Source organism: Apostichopus japonicus, chromosome 20 (genome assembly GCF_037975245.1).
Source record: "Apostichopus japonicus isolate 1M-3 chromosome 20, ASM3797524v1, whole genome shotgun sequence".
Taxonomy (NCBI): domain Eukaryota; kingdom Metazoa; phylum Echinodermata; class Holothuroidea; order Aspidochirotida; family Stichopodidae; genus Apostichopus; species Apostichopus japonicus.
The window spans coordinates 20,604,649-20,621,349 of NC_092580.1; the positions used below are offsets into that span (position 1 = coordinate 20,604,649).

General features: G+C 36.7%; 1 protein-coding gene across 4 annotated transcripts in view; it reads left to right on the plus strand.

Annotated features, from left to right (window-relative positions):
- LOC139961679 (plexin-A4-like) overlaps positions 1 to 16,701 on the plus strand; it is a 93,271-nt gene that overhangs the window by 53,018 nt on the left and 23,552 nt on the right. For all 4 annotated transcript variants that reach the window (XM_071961069.1, XM_071961071.1, XM_071961068.1 and 1 more), the window contains exons 5-8: positions 765 to 865; positions 1,399 to 1,537; positions 14,248 to 14,407; positions 16,463 to 16,674. In XM_071961069.1, coding sequence (XP_071817170.1) covers positions 765 to 865; positions 1,399 to 1,537; positions 14,248 to 14,407; positions 16,463 to 16,674 — 612 coding nt within the window. The remainder of the gene's footprint in view (positions 1 to 764; positions 866 to 1,398; positions 1,538 to 14,247; positions 14,408 to 16,462; positions 16,675 to 16,701) is intronic.

A 16,701-nucleotide genomic window follows, 5' to 3' on the forward strand; every position in this document is an offset into this window, starting at 1 on the left:
GAATCCAACCCTGGAAAATACTGCAAGTAAACTTAGGATATATATGCAACCCTGTCGCTACTGTGAGCAAAAATCAAAGAGGGTGTTGAAAGAGATTCCTTGCAATGGCCTCACTGTTAACAATTTCAACAAATTGAATATAATTTGGTCTAATCATTTTGTTCATAACGTGTATCCCCAGAGATTTGAAGAGAAGGAATTTGTTTTTAGTATTTTTTTTTCACTTTCTGAAGATGTCATTGTGTGGTATGTTGTGAACATGACCTTAAAAATGTCAACGATGAACCTTACATTGTTTATGTAACCTGTACCGTATATTGTACATAAGTGACCGTATCCACATACAGTTGCATTGAAACATTCTTCTAATGGTGTGCACTACATATTAAGAAAGGTATTTTATGAACTATGGTGTTATATTAACTTGAAATTATTATACAGTGTCAATTATTGTTTAAATATATATGATATTTTCCCCCATAGCTATAGCTTATGGTGGACATATTGTAGAAGAAAATTGAGTCATTATGGATTTAAACTGAGTTCTACAATCCTCCTTGATAAGGGAGGTCTTAGTGTATTAAGTGAATAGGAAAAAAAACCAACAACAGTGAAAGAAACTAACTATTTTTATTTCTTTCATCTAACTCTTGGTCCATTTTCCATGCATGAAATAAAAGAGAATCATGTAACAATGGACAATGCACATTATTATATTGTTGAATTATAACACTGTATCTATTTATTGTATTACCCATATGCAGATCACGAAAGTTCCTGTGGAAGAATGCCATGAGTACACAACCTGTGAAGAGTGCCATAAAGCCCTTGATCCATACTGTGGATGGTGCAGTCTTCAAGCTGAGTAAGTTTGGTATTTGGTTAGGGACAGCTTCCTACCCCCTCTTCTAACAATCAAAACTCTCTTACCTCCACCCCTTTCCTTTAATTTACCCCTCCCACAAACTTCTTAAAACTTTTGTGTTAAGTTGACTATGTCAGTTCACATTATTTGCAAGTTGGTTTGTATTGAAATATTTTTTTAAGCCTCCAAAAAATGATGTTTTTTTAATAATAATATCATCAGTAGGTGGGAGGGCTCTTAAACTGAGTAAAACAGTGATAGGAATGTGAAATCTGTGTGCTGAATTAAAAAGTGAGAAGGTACGATTTACTTCACTCCTCACTTAATACCTGTCTCCTTTACCTATTGACACCTATTTACCTTAGCATAGTTCTGTTAACTTTCTTGCACAGCGCCCTCAATGACACCTTCTAAGGTCATTACCCACCTCCTTCCGAATCTAACATTCAGAAGCCCATTACGTGTGTCTCTATTGGAATCTTTCAAACCTTTGTTTCATGACATTCATCCCCGTTCTTGCTTTGCCTGGGCAGATGTACCAGAAGAATCGATTCACAGTGTGTGGGCTCGCAGAACGGAACGTCCCTCCGATGGCTCTCCAACCAGGAGGATGAATGTCTGGCCATTACTACAGTGGAACCAGAGTTTGCTCCTGCTGGGACCGTCACGCAGGTAAGAGTTTGTTGGCTGAAGTAATTGGGAGACAGAAATTATGAAAAAAAGTTACTATGTTCCAACGTAGGATTTCATGGAGAAGTAAATGAAAACAAACATTTACTCAATATTTAATATTTTAGTTGTTTACTTGGTCCAGTGTTTTGACAGATAATGGCAACTTCCCAGGTTGTCTTTTCAATGTAACGTAAGCCTAGAAATTCCATCTGTGGTGTAAGTTTGTTCTCAGTGAAATAAAGAAAATCATAAATGAAAAAAAATCATTATTTCCTGTGGTTGCTGTTTAGTGACCTTTCAGCATCACAACAAACCAATAGCAGAAGCAATGCTATGACCCCAAATTATGAAATGGCATTGCAAGCCAATCCAATCATATGCTCCTGCTTACAATCACACAGCAATGTCTTATTTTCGGACAAGTGAACCATTGTACTGCCTATGGATACCATTCCCCACTACCTCCACCCCCCCCCCCACCCGACAAATTTGAAAAAATTGGTTTAAAATATTCCCTACTATTGTTGATTAATAAAATCAACATAATCGGTGTGTTTGATATGACTTAAACAAAATATGATACCCTGGGATATCCAGGGATGTATACCCGTTGAATGCTCTTTGTACTTCCTTGAAATAGTCGTGAGAAAACCTCTCCACCTTTCGTTCTCTTCAAGTGCACCGGCGATTCAAACCTACATCTGGGACACTTTGCCAAGTTTACAGTATGAAGACCGATTGTGCATCGAACCTGACTTAGAATAAACAAATACATATATATCTCTTTAAGTATTAGTATGATAACATTTCTAAGACTTGGCAAATGTATGTGAATGGTGCAGTTGAAAGATTTAGTGTTTATAAATGAGTTCATAAAATTAAAGCATTCATCACATGAAGCTTCAAGTTTCAACAAAAGACTTCTTCAAGATACAGATTACAGTTCAGATAATATTCATGATTCATTGCTTTGCTGCTGGGTAATTAGCATTGGACAGATCCTCAGAAGATTCTCTCTACACGGTATGCAATGCTTACGAGCTAATCGTGCAGACAGAAGCTCAAGGATTCTTCACTGAACTGTAAACAGGCTAGCTTCACAGGAAGATCATGTTTGTTTGCAAATGAACAAGCTTACACGATTTGCCCAAGGGTTTAGCCTCCAGGATTTATCATGATCTTTGTCGTGAACTTGAATTCACCAAAAAAAAGTGCTTGATGTTGTACAAAAATGACATCTCATAGCAGAATGGCAAGGTCAGACCTAATTTCAGAGTACAATCTTTGGCTTAAATTTATATGATATACATCATAGTGGTTTGTTAACTGTTTTACAAACTGGGATGTTCAAATGTAACATTTTGTGTTAAATTCCTTTTTGGGCTGATTAGGTGATGCAAACACAGAAAAGAAACAAGGAAACAAACCTTGGCAGTGTTAATATTCCAAAGCTAACTAATTAAAAGCCATGTATACACTTATTAAGAGCCACAACATTCACCCTATTCCCTGGAAAAACAGAGAACAAGTCGTTCATTGCTGCAGGAATAAGTTCAATCACACGTAGTACCTGTACTTTATTGTAACTCTTCTTTATCAGATGCTGATCTGTAGTGCAAGTTGCACTTTTGCCCTTCTCTTACCTGTCTCCAATCTAGAGACATGAGCACTGTCCCATCTAACCTAGATAATATTCATGAACAGAAATATTTTATCACTGTGCCCTACGGTATATGCCCAATGCCTGTTCTACCATTCAGAAGATACCGATAACCGATGTATATCTTTCTGTCGCAGAATTTTCATCACTTCCGTCTTAAAGATTCATAAATGACTATCAAAACTCTACAGATATCTGCCATTTCTCGGTATAGACTTTTCTTTCTTCTTCCTTTTTTCATTGATAGTAGGCTGACCTTAGATTTTCATGACTGTACTGCCAGCTGGTACCGACTTCAGAGTTTGGACTTGTCTGTAGTTGACTTACTTATTACCTGGGTTGTTACTATATCAAATCATTTTACACTCCTACCTATCCCCTCACGCTCCGCCACACTCCCCTCACCACAATCCCTCCCCCCCCCCCTTCCAGAAGAGAGGAAATCAATAGTATTTAAGTTGAGGTGTCCACTAAATCAGTGTTAATCACAAAAGTTCCTGTAAAAATGAGAGGAAGAAAGCAAGGATTTTAGCTGTGTTGTCGATAAAGGCAACCGTAAGCGACAAAAAGTAGGTTAGTTATGGATCATCACGAACGATGGTGTATCACGATAGCTCGGTCGTTGGTATCCTCGGAAGCAACCTATTTGTTTTCCCGATGGACTCCAAATATCTGGTCGTGGTAATAACCCCTCAATGTTTGAAAGGAGTTAATGAAATCCTTGAAAACTTCCGGAAAGGAAGATACATCAGGTACAGGAAAGAATAGGGAAACAATTATTATTACACAAGGGAAGCCCCATGCTGATCCAGTGGGCTTAGAGTTAATGCCGTTAATTTAAATGGAATATGAAATTAATATTGAATTAGGCTAGATGATGATGATGGTCACGTTGTCCTAGCCTTGGATCTTTGCATGAAGGTTTTACATTTAATATTCCATAAAAGGTCGACCCTAATATGGCTTGAAAGTTTTGTTTGATAAAAGTGAACAGTGGTCTTTTGTGCTTGGAGGTTACAGACTTACAATTTTGTACACTCCCTTTTGCTATCATCCTGGTAGCTTTATTTCCTTACGGAGACTGAAACTATAAATGGGGGAGACTTTTTCCGTGGATCCATCCTTAAATCTCAAGAGTATTACAGAATGGCATTCTCAGAGTTTTTGCTAAATGATTGGAAAGTCTCTAAGGAAGGGTGTGTAGGCTCCCAGACCTCTCCTTTAAGCATGGGATTTACATACTCCTCGATGCTACTTTATATCGTGGCCATCACACAAGCTTTGATTCGCAGGTATCAATGTATCATTTATGAGACCTTGCTGATATTTATTTAACTCGGGTGATATTATCTGACCTAACATACCTGACTCTCATTAATATGAATGACAAGTGATATTAACTTCACTTTATAATATTTTGTATCTCCAGCTCACTACAAATTTACTTTGCTGTCTACCCAGTCCTCTTAAACTTGGTACCTTTCACCCCTGCATCCCCCCCCCCCCCCGCCCCCTCTACCTGCCCACTCTACCTTGAGATTTATTTCCATCTCCATCCTTCTTATCAACTTCTGAACTTCCACACATTTTCAACAGATATATGTTGCTCTAAATATTCTCATCCATGTAAGTAATTAAGACAGTTATAGTGCATGTTCATAAGTGCTGTTAACCTCTCCCCCTCTGTACTTACAGTAACTGGAATGTCTGTAGAGTAGAATTAATTAAACGAATCTCTATCCAAAGACGGTAAGATATTATGTTGAATAGTGTTTTCATGCACGACACATTTGTTGATAATTTATCTTAGAAGCCGTTTTTTGGAATGCTGTCTCCATCCCGACACCTAAGTCATCACTTAATCGGCCACAGCAGATGGTTAAGTTACAGTATCTCTTCCTTGAGTGAATGTCAAGCCTCATAGATTCAGCCTGAGCAACAATTTGATAACTTTTTTTCTCCTCATTATTATCACAGATGGCAATCTCATCTTTGTTTCAATTTTTTTGATATCACTAAAGTTGTAAGGGAACAAAGCATTACATGTTTTGCATCACACGCATGGTTGGATTTGATTAGGAGGAGGATTTTTTTAATCGCTTGATCATCTAAAAGGAATTTCTGACATGCAAAGATGATGCCTTTGTCTTTTAAAAAAGTTTCATTTTGGGGTATCCCCTATTTAAACATATTATGCATCTATGTATGTTCCAACCAGTCCTCCCCAAGATGGAATGGACTGATTTCCATACAGCACAGAATTAGCCGCTTTGCACAAGCAGTCCTTGCCCAGTTTTTAAATCTCAAGCACATCTGGATTTTATTCACAATTTTTTGTAGAACAGCCCTGAGGCACAGCAAAAACGAAAAGCCAAAAAAATAGTAGAAATATGTGGATATGAGGCAATGATACCCTTGGGAATGGAAGCAAGTTCAAAGAATTATTATTGTAATTTATTGCATAGTTGAGGCATTTTGACACACTTGGCGGTTTTTCTTCAAAAGAATTTAAAAAAAAGAAGATGCCCCATGTGGAGCTGTGGAAATAAAAGAGGGAAGAGACACAGACTAGAATGAGATTTAGAAATTGGTATTTACCCGGCTCAGATGTCATACGATGAAAGGAAAGGAAATATTACTATATCTATGAACATTGATACATTGCAATTAAGTAAATAATCATTGTTATAGTACTGTACCTTCAGTTGTACCAATGGTGTACTTGGGCCTCCATCAGGCTTACGAAAGTATCTTATTACTCGCCATGAATTTCACATGCTCATGAAGAAAATCTACCCCCCCCTCCCTAAGGAGTCTTGACTTTCATTCAGTATGTTACTGTAAGGACAGACTAAATGAAACTGTTATTTAGTGGTATAAAAAGTGTTTTGAATAATTAATCTTGAATACTTAAAACAAAACAGTATGGTTATGCAGGTAAATTTAGGAGTCAAGCAAGGAGGTCACACTTGATCTATCTAATCCAATGTCATGTTTGATCGGAAGAATGTTTCCATGACATGTGATCCAAGGCTTCATATTCCACCACGGTTCTTGTTGGTTCGGACGGTAACAAAAAGACCTTTGTGTGATGCGGATAGGAAAACATAAAAACAAAAACAGTATCACATATAACCCAGCTACATTATAAGACAGCTAATATTCATATGATTTTCAGATGTAAGGGAACCTGAGAAATACATGAACTATTTGTTGAAGGTTTCTTTCTCAGCTGTTTTGTTTTGCTAGAACCTTCACACGATGAGAAAGAAGTTTCTGAACTTAATTTAATGGTAACAATGAGATTTATTGATAATGTTACTGACAACACTATGATTCCCCCCCCCCCCCTCTGGCTGCATGTAACATCATTTTTGTGAGACTTATGTACAGTAGTCATCCGGACATATGCAAATTGTTTTCAAGTTTCCAATTAATGTTAAGAGTGAGAATTTTTGATAATGTTACTGACAACACTATGGTATCCTAAACCTGCCTTTAATCCTTAGATTTCTAATTTTGTTTATCTACGATCTTTCTAAGAAAATATGGACGTGTAAAGGAAACAATATGCTTCTTTTTTTTGCACTTTCAAGCACTCTCGCTGGATTTTGCTTCCTTATTGAGAGTATAAAGTCATCCAGACAAAGTGCAAATTGTTTTCAAGTTTGCAGATTTCGCAGCTGGAAATTGCAACATAACGAAATCCCAAAGTTGGCAACGATGACAGGGTGAAACTTATGTTTGTCAGCTCTTCCTTCTTTAGGTCATATCGTCGTCGCTGGAATGATATTATTTCTTTTATATACATTTTTTTTTATCCAAGCAGCTGATCTTGATGTGGTTTTCTTTGTAGTCCTATCACATCATAGGAAGGAAGCCAAAAACCAAATCTCAGACGAGAGATGATGAAACAATCATGTGAACTCAAAATGACGTTATCTACATTTCCGTACAGCTTCGCACATGTTTTCTACATTCTTTTTTCTTGTGGGGGGGGGGGGAGTGGTGGGGTGTGGCTGGGAGGTTTCATTCTCCCATCATATATTAATATAATAATCATATATATTAATACAGCCTTACTTTGCAAAAGTGAACTTTTTGAATGCGTTAGAACTCTTCCATCGACCGCAGCTGATTTTCATGGCGTAGATTCTTTGTAATCCTATCACACATGACAGGAAGGAAAAGAGATGTTCAGATCTAAACTATGATCCACCTCAGATCTTATGATTCACAACTAATTGAAATTAAATATGAGTTGTTCTATATTGTTGTACTGTAGGTTTTTGTGAGGGTGGGAGGGGGGATAATGGGGTTGGGGACAGGTGGTGCTTTGATCCCTTAGTAGATACCCTTAAAGGCTCAGAATGATAGATATCGTTGCGGTTGTTTCCAGGTTCTCTTAAAACTCGGTATCATGGTTGACAAACCTGAAGGTTATTTGTTCAAAACAGAATGTGTAAAAGTTTGCAAATATGACCTCTTCCAAAACTACTACATTCATCACTAACAGAGCTTGGTATATATTCACTGCAGTAAGTACGGTAAACTTCCACAAAGTTTCAAGTTCATAGTACTCAGGAACATTATCCAAACATTCCAAGTGACAGGTGAAGGATGAACAGAAAAATAATCGAACCTCATCCCAGGAAACATTCTTAGCTGACTTGAAGGAATTATTGCTTGAAACATGATAAGCTCATAACCACCATGAGGGGGGGGGGGGGGAGGTGGAGGTTTTCACCCAGCAGTGGGAATGTTTATCTTTTCTGGTTTGCTCTGTAGATTAAATGCAACTTTTCATCACTTACAAAAGTTCATTCATTATAATTAGCCGATTACGAAACAATTATTGCACAAGATGTACAACAACAAAAATGTGTTTATTGGTAATTTATTGGAGTGGAGTTATCACAGAATAGGAAGTAATAATATTATTTCACAGTCATCAGTTCTAGAGTTGTTTGTTGTTCTTTCTAGTTGATGGAATATATAAACACTGTATGAATCATGATGCATTGGCTAATTGTTATTTGGTCAAGGAAGTTTAAATGCACATCATGTGGTGTGTTTCTTGTTAAAGTTCCCTTTCGGGTTAGATAACGTAACTTTCCGGTCATATGAGGAAAAGATTTGTTACGACCAGTAGAGGCCGTCCAGCGTGGGGATTTATTTATTGCAGAGAAAAGGAAATTGATAATACTAATTCATTTTAAGTCACATGACAATCACATTTTGCACATGAAATAAATATTCATCTCCGTCGATGTTAAGTGCAGAACCATCTTTTTTATAGCTCACCGTTTATATGATCAGTGAACACACTGTGTATTAAGTTGTACTATTAAGCACAGTGCTGCAAGACTGATTAGGGGGAGCCTTAAAGTACGTAGTTGGTACTCTAGTGGATGGTACTCAGTTTAACGGCACTGGTTGTAATGGTAATTAATTTCACTTACGTGGCCCTTTAAAAGAAAAAGTGAACCTTACCCAGTGAGACAATTAGAAAAGCCATTTGGAGAGAAGGTGAAACTATATATGTTATATTTGCAGTCAAAGTGTGAATATATATGTTATACACAGTGATGTACAGCGGTCTCAGGTACTTTTGGCACAAGTCATAACCTGTCATAATGACTAAAACAACAAGAAGCTGTATTCAAGTAACAATATATTGATTAGTTTAAATCGTCAAAGGATAGGTACTCACACAAATGTTACTCAATGAAATAGAGAAAGGGGATGGTGATGGATATTCTTAATACATATCAGCTGGCATGTTAACAAAATCCAAAATATCAAGACATTCCCATATAATGTATCCTCTCCCTTCCCCCACCCTCCTATTTTTTTGCAAATTTTCTTTTTTTTTGTGAGATGGCATTTGTTGGATCATGTGACTGGAATTTGTCCCAATTCTGTTGCACTTTAGAAAAAAAGAAGCAACATTATGTCTTATATTGACATTTGCAGTTTTATTCTTGTATGAATTTTGCATACAAATTAAGGTGTCATAATGTCTTTATCTCATTTATCACTATTTTTTGAGAACTGTTCTCTGCTCTTAGTAAATACGGCAGAGCATTTCACAGTTGACAACATTATAAAAAGTAATGAGCTTTAATTTGACATTTCATGGTACAGTCTCTCAATCCCGAGGGAATACATTTGAGGAAAGATTGATGAACCCGCTTCTATATATTTCCATCAAATTTGCGAGTGATGTAAATTTGCTTTTAATTGCCTCTGGGAACTACACAACAGCAAAAAAAAGGAGGTTACTGCATCACTTCTGTGATTGGTTAGAAATGTCATGTCACATCTTTCCCCAGAGGTCATGCATGCAGTATATACTAGTCAGGATTCCCATGGTATGTTGGTACATCTGCCCTTTTCTCTGTGTAGAATTTAGTATTTTTCTGTCCCTTTTTTTTATTTTTATTTTTATTTATTTTTTTTTTTGTGGCTGTTTTGCAGATGTTATTTGAAATAGTGGTGTGGACATTGTTAACTGTGTGGTGAACAGTTTGTGAAGAAAATTTAGGGAGAATGTTAACTTGAGTTACATTTTGAGACAGACTTAAGAAATATTGACCTCTGGGAATTGACTGCATTCATAATATTTAATACAAAAGGTTTCATAAGGATGCAATTGTCTTTTAGGAATACCAATCAAGAAAGTGTTTTTTTTTTAAATTTATATTTTAATGTACTTTGTGAATTCAACCTGTGCACTGTAAGAGTGGTGTGTATATTGCAAGAGATAATTTTAAGTACCTATGAACACCCTCCTGCCCACACCCTTTCTTAATTGTGACTTCTAAAACAGTCCTAAATTCCCCTAGTTTTTACCTTGTTTGAAATGGAATGTGTTTGGCCTTGAATCGATAAGTATTTCCCTAGTGCTCATGTTTTGGTAAGACAGATTTGTTTTTTTTTTATGTTACAGTCGTTTTTAATGTCAACAATTAACCCTGTTTCACGGATGACAGTCGTCAGATTACATAATTAACACATTTATTATTTGGAGCTTTTGCCAATTAGTGCAGGCTAGAAGTAATTTATCTGGGGTAATCTCTACAGTGCAATTTAATGCGAATGTGGTCTGGATTGTTCTATGCACGTGATTTTATACGGGATGAGAGAATGGATAAAAGAACACAATTACTTAATATGCCTACAATTAACATTCTCTGTGTGTGTATGTTGTGTATGTTGGTGTATGTATGTTGGTCTGTGTATGTATATATAAACATTACTGCCTTAAACGGAGAATCAATTTTCCTTCCATTTTATTTTTAATTGCCCATAAACCAACAGTATCAAAATGTCTGTATTGGCCAGTTTCAAATGTCATATAAAAAAAATCTTAAATTGTTAATTGAAAATTTTGAACAATTGATGTTTTTCAATGCATATTACAATTTGGTCTATTTGAGCCATAACATTCATGTCTTTTGTGGGTCACATTCCTAAAATCTTGAATCACTCTCTCTGTCAAGTTGAACGTCAATATAATATAGCAAATTACAGGGATTTATTTTATCATTTCAGGACCACATGATTCATATTGAAAAGATTTATGCGTTCACATATATTTCATTTACTTTTTACCCTCGAGTCATATTCTCCAATGCAAATAGAGTCTGGAATCTCGCCATTCTTCGATCCCATCTTCAATCAATAACAAATTAAAATTGAAGGATTTAACTTAGTCTAATTATTTTAATTTCATACAGCAGATTTCTTTGGGGTATATGGAAGGCAGCTGCAAATTCATATTCTCAGACATAACTTTTATACATATAGATATAAAAATATGATATTCATATTTGTAAGTTTGAGCAAACTGATTATTCCATAGTTAAAAATTAAAATTGTGTGGTAAGGGTCTTTGAAGATGCTAGCTAACTGTTTATTAAATCAAGAAGTGTAGAGGGAATTAAAATAATTGGCTTATAAAGCCAGAGGAAAGAAACCAAAATCCATTTTGCTTTATGTAATATGTATGATTTACAGTAATTAAATATTTAATATTAAAAACAAATGGCTTCTGGCATATTTTCCCAGGGATCTAATTGGCTGGGGCATTCGGCTGTTTGACAAGCTATGTGGCCATTTCCCTTGTCCCTGTTCCCCTACCCCCTCCAGCACCATTTACAAAGTAATTAGTGTTTGCCACATTAAAAAAACTTACAAAACTTGAGCTCAAAGATATATATATCTTACATGTGCTTACCTACATGTTATATTTATCATTGTTCTATCTATAGTGGTACAGTATCACAACAGATGTGTGATGTCTCAGATACAAAGTGTAATGTCTTTTACTGTCCCAAATAAATATTTTCAAAGTTTCAATTTATCAGTAATTGGCTTAGATATCTTTCCCAGCATATATGGTCTTAAACTTGGCCTGCTTATATTACCTACTTAGCTTATAAGAATCAAGTCAGAGGTCATTGCATTGCCAACCACTGGAGAAGGCATTAAAAGTTCCAGACTGTAATTTCGTTTGGTATAACTTCTTGGGCACCTGTGAAGAAAGATTCTATATGGTAGATATACCTCGTAGGATGAGTACGTTACGACGCACAGTTTAATTACTTTCGTGAATCTCTATAAATGGGTGGGATTTAGTTTGATGTACTTCTCGATGATAATGGAAATGCAGCCAGTTGCTTGACAGAGTTAGTAATGATAGGAGAACAACTGGTGTGTAAATGATAGATGCCCATCTGTATGTACAAAAGTGATGTATAGGACTAGTGAAGTATTAAAGTAGTTCCATGAATGGGTTTAATCTTCCAGCTCTTAAGTATTTCTCCAGATTTCTTGTACTATGTTAACTGCTGCAGGGGTAATAGGATCGCCATAGACAGTAACAGTGATGACAGATCATGGAATCATGCTAAAATTTGAGGAATGGTCTTTTTTGATCTTGAAAATTATTGATATGCGAGAACAGTAAAATCATGTGGCAGCTGTTTCTTCATTGATGGCTTTGAAGTCCCCCTCTTGGAAAGAAAAAAATGGGGGCCTAAGAATGAGGGTATAGCTAAGGCAAATTCCCCCCCCCCCCACCTCCCATTTACACAAATTTTTGCCGATTTGTGTGTGTGTTACATTTTTTGGCGGTACCTTTGTACACCATTAAACGTTATGGTGAGTGCAAATAAATATCTCATTACCAATATATTGTAGGGTTAGACTATTTAAAAAAATTAAAAAGGTAACCATAATTAATATTTTCCGATCTCAAACTTTCATCTACTCTTTGTTTAATTAACTGTAGTGTAAAGATACAACATTCTTTTATAGTTTGAAAATTTCACACCCCCTCCTCTAAGGTAAACATGGATTTGTACCCAATTCAAGGTCAAACCAAGGATAGAAAGCAAAAATAAACAAAGACAGTTGTTTTGCACAGTAATGCACTACTGTGACATCACAATCTATTTGCTTAACATTTGATTTTTGGGCTTCATAGATCTTGTCTGTGTCTCAACTAGGAGATGAAGGCTTTCATAAGTGGAAAATGGAAAATTTACATGTTATGGGTCCTCCTTTTATATCAAATGATTCATCTTTCATAATACTTTGACATTTTGTCCGACAAAATCATTGACTTCCTAAATACTTGGAAGATTTCAATCTCGTCTGGAGGAAATCACCTCTTGTTCATAGCGATCTGTACGCTTAAGAGCCGATGAACTTTGAAATCCTAGGACACCTGTCATCGAAGAGAGGAAAGAGAAATATTGCTGGTCGGAATTACTTAACACAAACATTGGAGGGGAGAATGTTTCCTGTGACAATCCATGTACTGTATCCGTTGCTTGTTGCTGTAAGATGAAGAGATTTGAGAGTTTACATTGTTCGTACAGTCATCAGTTGAGCACTTTACATAATAGAGTGTAGATATATGATATATCCTTCCTGTGACTGGATTTCCCTTCTCACCAAATAAAAACTGCAACAATGTGTCGCTGGCCTGGCTGTCAGTAAGCATCACGAATCTAATCAAGGACAAACAAAATCTGCCTTTTCTATGCCAAACAATTTTGGATACGAAGCAGCCGCGTGTAATCAAAGACATGGAGATTGAGGGGGGGGGGGATGGGAGCTGAATAGGATGGGGGAACGGGGGGAAGGGATGTTGGCTCTTTCGTCGTTCTAGTTTTCATCTTAATTTTCATTCAAAGTTTATGATATGAATTCCTACAACATTTTAGTGTTCTAGTTTCTTATAGTCCACTCAGGTTAAGTTATCGGTTATCTCAATTTCAATTGGCATCTTGAAGAAGCTGCGGAACCAGAAGACGTTTTGGTTTTCTGGTTATACACCAAATCACAAAAACAATGACATGGAGGAAGAGCGAGGGGGGGGGGTAAGGGAGAGGGTGCACTTATGTTTGGATAATGAGGTAGAGTGACATACATGGACATACTGTTTTGAAGATGGCATTCATCACCTCAAACAGTAGCTGTTTCATGGTATTTTTGTACTTGTGATGTTAATTGTGGGAATTTGAAAACCATTTGTCGTTTGATTATGAGGCGATCATTAGGGATGCATGTATCATGTACAATGTGAACATTATTATGAGGGCAAGATTAGCCTGAGTGTGTGTCAAAGGTTATTATTAGTATTGTCTCCAGGCATGGTTTTAGTAGGATGCCGGGGGGGGGGGGGGGGGGCGGTGGAGGGTGACTACATCATTACAGCAGTAAGGCTGGGTTAATGTCAATCTTTTCAGCTCTGCAATTACACACGTAAGGCACTGCTTTTCTGCCGAGATAATCTCTATTCTTTGGTATATTGGTACAGCCTTGCTGCAGGGGTATTGCAGCTGCTGCAGCGCCTTTTCTTTTTGACACAGTGCATTTAATACTTAATTCTCTCCATAGTAGACTGCATTACATTTCTAATGCAACTTTGTTACAATGTTAATACTTTCTTCTCACATTTTCACCGTTGAAAACATTCCTGCTATTCGGGCGACTGTACCACGTCAATTAATTCTGTTCTTCTCCTATTTTACAGTTGACAGTTCACGTTTCAAACCTGCCCACCGACACGGAAGGAAGCCTCAAATGTGAATTTTGGGATGGCAACACTTTCTACGGGTCACTCCCTGCCACATTTGGGCATGACATGACAACGGTCACTTGTGATAGCCCTGGGGACATATCCACGACAGAAGGTAAGTTTTTATGATGTGCCATTGTTCAAACAGACAGAGAAATAAATAGAAATATAAGAAAGTAAACAAACAAATAGAACAGGTAAAATGACTTATAATTGAAACTTAGATTTGAGTGAATTCAACTGAGAGGATGTTCTTTTGTTTGTTATCCTTTGTATTTGTTTGGTGTTGTGTGTATGTGTGTGTGTGTGGTTTCTTATTCTAGTTGCCTTAATTTTGTTACTGGTGATTGTCTCTTCTGAAATGTTTGTTTTCTAATCCTAGTTATGGTAGAAACATTCCAGAGTTTCTAGCTTTACTCATCATCGTCACTTGTCACAGTTCGCAAAAATCTTTACAAAAAAACTTGTCACAGAGCAGCAACTCAATTCAACGTATCTATTTCAATTGAACAATACACCATACAAGCTGGACTCTACTAGTACATGACCAGAAATAGAAGAGACTCATTGATTCTTCTTCACAAAGCATCAAGTATGAGCTTAATTTGTCCCTTCCTTTTGAGGGGTGTGACGGATTGGGCCCCTGAAGCAGATATTGATTTGGGACAAACTGTCAGAGGATGATGGAGATTCCATGATAGATGTAATAGATATGAAGTTGAAATGATTCACGACTGGACTTAGAGAACATCATGTCTGCATTAGTAACCCATGATTCAAATTCTCGCCCAAGAATGTTAACACTGTATTAAGCAGTTCCATAAAGAATGCTTCAGATCTTCAGAAAATGACGTCGTTAATTTAAGAAGTGGGTTGAGCGAGATGATGAGAATAATTTTAAGTGGAAGTCTTAGTTGCAGTGACTGGTAAATTCCTTGGTGATTTCAAATTGCACTATTGAATGGTAATTTTAGCTCAATCAGACGGTGCTTTACGTCATGAGGATAAGTCTGTAGGGGTTCTCACCCCAACTAACTGGCACGAGGAATATCTTCCCGGAAAAATACCGCTATTGCCTTTTCGTCGGACAAAGCGAACGAATGTGAAAATCAGGAATTGCATAAAGTCGGTGGTAAATTTCATGTGGAAAGACTTGAACTTGTAAAGCATTTGAACTGCATGCCAATGAAAGGCTAAATTAGAAGCTGCGATACTACAAGTTTCTGAACCAATCTTCTTTTGGTTGGAAATCAAGCTAGTAATTATTGCTCACTCTTTGTCCTGTCACTCATTTATTTTTGCACCTCAGGTATGAATTAAAGTATGAAATTACTGATTAATAATCTTCCACCCCTTTGCCTGCCCTGCCCCTTTTCCTATCCTAATTTAAGTGATTTTTTTCTAACAAAATAGTGTATAAAGACAAAGCAAGGAAGGGTCACATCTATATGGTCAGACAATATTTGGTTGACTAGCTTTTCGTAGACTGCTGTTCGCATCATGGTTCATCATGGTTCACAGTTCTTTGGAAGTTAAAATCAGTTCATGAAGTGTTGTACGTGACGTTGACAGTATCTGAGACACATTTTAAAGTCTTAAAATCATCATGCGTGACATTTTAAAGCAAGGTTTAAGCTTTGAATATAAATAACTTAAGATTTTGTCTGAATTGTTTATAATCTTGTTCACATAGCAAGAAAAGGAAAAATTGGTGTCTAGTAATTTCTTCAAAGGCCTTACTGTGTCTGTTCAGAGAGTGCAATAACTGATCATGTGACTATTTTATATCACTACACAGAGTCAAAGTAACAACACCTAAATGAAAGGGGGGGGAATGTATCAGTATATTCTAGATTTTCTCATGAGTACTCAGTTTTGTAGGATTTCTCTGAATGCATTGTACTACATATTTCCAATATGTATGTCTGTTAGTAAATTAACTAATTACTGCCAAATAATACCATAAATAAAGCTTTAAGGTACGGTAACAGCCAGGTACACGAGGGTACACGAGCCTATACTTCCGTCGCCTTCCTGTGTGAAATAAGGAAACACCTCATCAAATTATCAAGATTGATGTATCGATCTTGAGCGTCACGTTCATGTTCAATGTATCATATTTATGTATGGTTGTCATGTATCATCAAAGTGCTTCTTTCTTCGTATTCAGGATCCAGAACTGTTGAGTTACAGTTGCATTACCAGGAAGCCGACCAAAGTCGGAATATCGCCTCCGCGCCATTTGACTTTTACAATTGTACCCAACTGGCATCCTGCTCACAGTGCGCTGAAAACAAATATGGCTGCCAGTGGTGTCTCCGTAGCAACCAGTGCATTGATGGAACGCAAACCTGCCACAATGATAACAGTATCAACAGAATGGTAAATATGAAGATATCATTTAATCCA